Source organism: Anolis carolinensis, unplaced genomic scaffold (assembly GCF_035594765.1).
Source record: "Anolis carolinensis isolate JA03-04 unplaced genomic scaffold, rAnoCar3.1.pri scaffold_15, whole genome shotgun sequence".
Classification (NCBI taxonomy): Eukaryota; Metazoa; Chordata; class Lepidosauria; order Squamata; family Dactyloidae; genus Anolis; species Anolis carolinensis.
Window position 1 is genome coordinate 9925163 of NW_026943826.1, and position 2500 is coordinate 9927662.

The window sequence follows — 2500 nt, forward strand, 5'->3', positions numbered from 1 at the left end:
CATATTTTTGTTTCTTCTCTTTCCGAGGGATTGGCCCCATCTACACTGACATCTGAAACCGCATTATCTAGCGTCATAAAGTTGGAAGGAGACCCCGGTGGCGCAGCGTGTTCAAGCGCTTAGCTGCTGAACTTGCAGACCAAAAGGTTGAAGGTTTGAATCCGGAGAGCAGGGTGAGCACTCCGGGGCAGCAGGAGTCCGAGTCTCCGGAATAGCAGAAGTCCGAATCTCCGAGACAGCGGAAGTCCGAGTCTCCGGGACAGCAGAAGTCCATGTCTCCGGGACAGCAGAAGTCTGGGTCTCCAGGACAGCAGAAGACAGGGTGTCCAGGACAGACAAAAGCTGGGTCTCTGGGACAGCAGGAGTCCGAGTCTCCGGGACAGCGGAAGTCCGAGTCTCCGGGACAGCAGGAGTCCAAGTCTCCAGGACAGCGGAAGTCCGAGTCTCCAAGACAGCAGAAGTCCATGTCTCCGGGACAGCAGAAGTCCAAGTCTCCGGGACAGCAGAAGTCCATGTCTCCGGGACAGCAGAAGTCCAAGTCTCCGGGACAGCAGAAGTCCATGTCTCCGGGACGGCAGAAGTCCAAGTCTCTGGGACGGCAGAAGTCCAAGTCTCTGGGACGGCAGAAGTCCATGTCTCCGGGACAGCAGAAGTCCATGTCTCTGGGATGGCAAAAGTCCAAGTCTCCGGGACGGCAGAAGTCCAAATCTCTGGGACGGCAGAAGTCCAAGTCTCCGGGACAGCAGAAGTCCATGTCTCTGGGATGGCAAAAGTCCAAGTCTCCGGGACGGCAGAAGTCCAAATCTCCGGGACAGCGAAAGTCCAAGTCTCTGGGACGGCAGAAGTCTGGGTCTCCAGGACAGCAGAAGTCAGAGTCTCCAGGACTTTCAAACACTTAATTGCTGTCATGTCTCCTCTCGGCCTTCTCTTCTGCAGGTTATACAAAGCCAAGCAGACTCTGGAAGCCTGGGCTTTGCTCCTTCCCGATATCATTGCATTTCAGAGGAAAACGGGGCCGATTTGTGCTATTTTCCCACCCAAATTAGCACCGGAGCCGAGGCCGAGCCAACGTGGCCCCCTTGGCGGTGGCTTTCTTGCCCACGTTGCATCCTCGGCATGCCTTCCCTTTGGACCGAGCAGGGCTGGACGAATAGCTCGCAACCCCCGGGACAAGATTCGAAATATATTTGCTCCCCTTATTTGGAGCGCGGCTCAAAAAGAGCGGGCTCTTGGGAACGGAGATCTCCTTGGCAGGAGGAGAAACCTTGACAGGTGCTCCGCCGTATCAATTATTTTTCCCTCCCCGAAGAATTTTGGAACAGAATCAAAATGTTTTAAAGAGTTAAAACAGTTTAAACATGCACACGTTTGACACAGTTCAACTGCTGTATTATTATTGTTGTTGTTGTTGTTATTATATTATCCTCCACTATCTGGTGAATTCTTCCTCACTTATAACTTATCTTATTCAATATATTACCCTTCCCAGGGCACTCAAGCAAAAGCAAACTGCTGGATTATTATTATTATTATTATTATTATTATTATTATTATTATTATTATCCTCTGCTATCTGTTGAATTCTTCCTCACTTATAACTTATATTATTCAATATATTACCCTTCCCAGGGCACTTGAGCAAAAGCAAACTGCATTATTATTATTATTATTATTATTATTATTATTATTATTATTATTATTATTATTATTATTACAGTATTATTATCATTATCATTATTATTATCATCCTCTTCCGATATCTGGTGAATTCTTCCTCACTTATAACTTATATTATTCAATATATTACCCTTCCCAGGGCACTTGAGCAAAAGCAAACTGCTGTAGTATTATTATTATTATTATTATTATTATTATCATCATCCTCTTCCGCTATCTGGTGAATTCTTCCTCACTTATAACTTATATTATTCAATATATTACCCTTCCCAGGGCACTTGAGCAAAAGCAAACTGCTGGATTATTATTATTATTATTATCATTATTATTATCATCCTCTTCCGCTATCTGGTGAATTCTTCCTCACTTATAACTTATATTATTCAATATATTACCCTTCCCAGGGCACTTGAGCAAAAGCAAACTGCTGGATTATTATTATTATTATTATTATCATTATTATTATCATCCTCTTCCGCTATCTGGTGAATTCTTCCTCACTTATAACTTATATTATTCAATATATTACCCTTCCCAGGGCACTTGAGCAAAAGCAAACTGCTGTATTATTATTATTATTATTATTATCATTATCATTATTATTATCATCCTCTTCCGCTATCTGGTGAATTCTTCCTCACTTATAACTTTCTTCATCTTGACCTCAGTCTGATGTTACCTAGCCACAATTAGGTGTCTACGGACAACGCCAGTTTGTAACTGTTGCTGTTCTGCTGCTGGAGAACTGATTGGTTTGTAACTGTGGCTGTCCTGCTGCTGGAGAACCAGTTTGAACAAGTTTCTCTCTGTGTGTATTTGTATG

At 43.8% G+C, this 2500-nt stretch overlaps 2 protein-coding genes across 2 annotated transcripts in view; one reads left to right on the top strand and one right to left on the bottom strand.

Moving 5' to 3' along the window:
* The window catches only part of LOC134294528 (small proline-rich protein 3-like), a 42098-nt gene extending 41189 nt beyond the window's left edge, over positions 1-909 (bottom strand). Inside the window, exon 1 of the mRNA XM_062965970.1 lies at positions 153-909. Coding sequence (XP_062822040.1) covers positions 153-909 — 757 coding nt within the window. The remainder of the gene's footprint in view (positions 1-152) is intronic.
* The window catches only part of calml6 (calmodulin like 6), an 8083-nt gene continuing 6040 nt past the window's right edge, over positions 458-2500 (top strand). The window contains exon 1 of the mRNA XM_062965708.1: positions 458-2500. This exon is cut by the window's right edge and continues 484 nt beyond it. The gene's annotated coding sequence lies outside the window, so the exon portion shown is untranslated.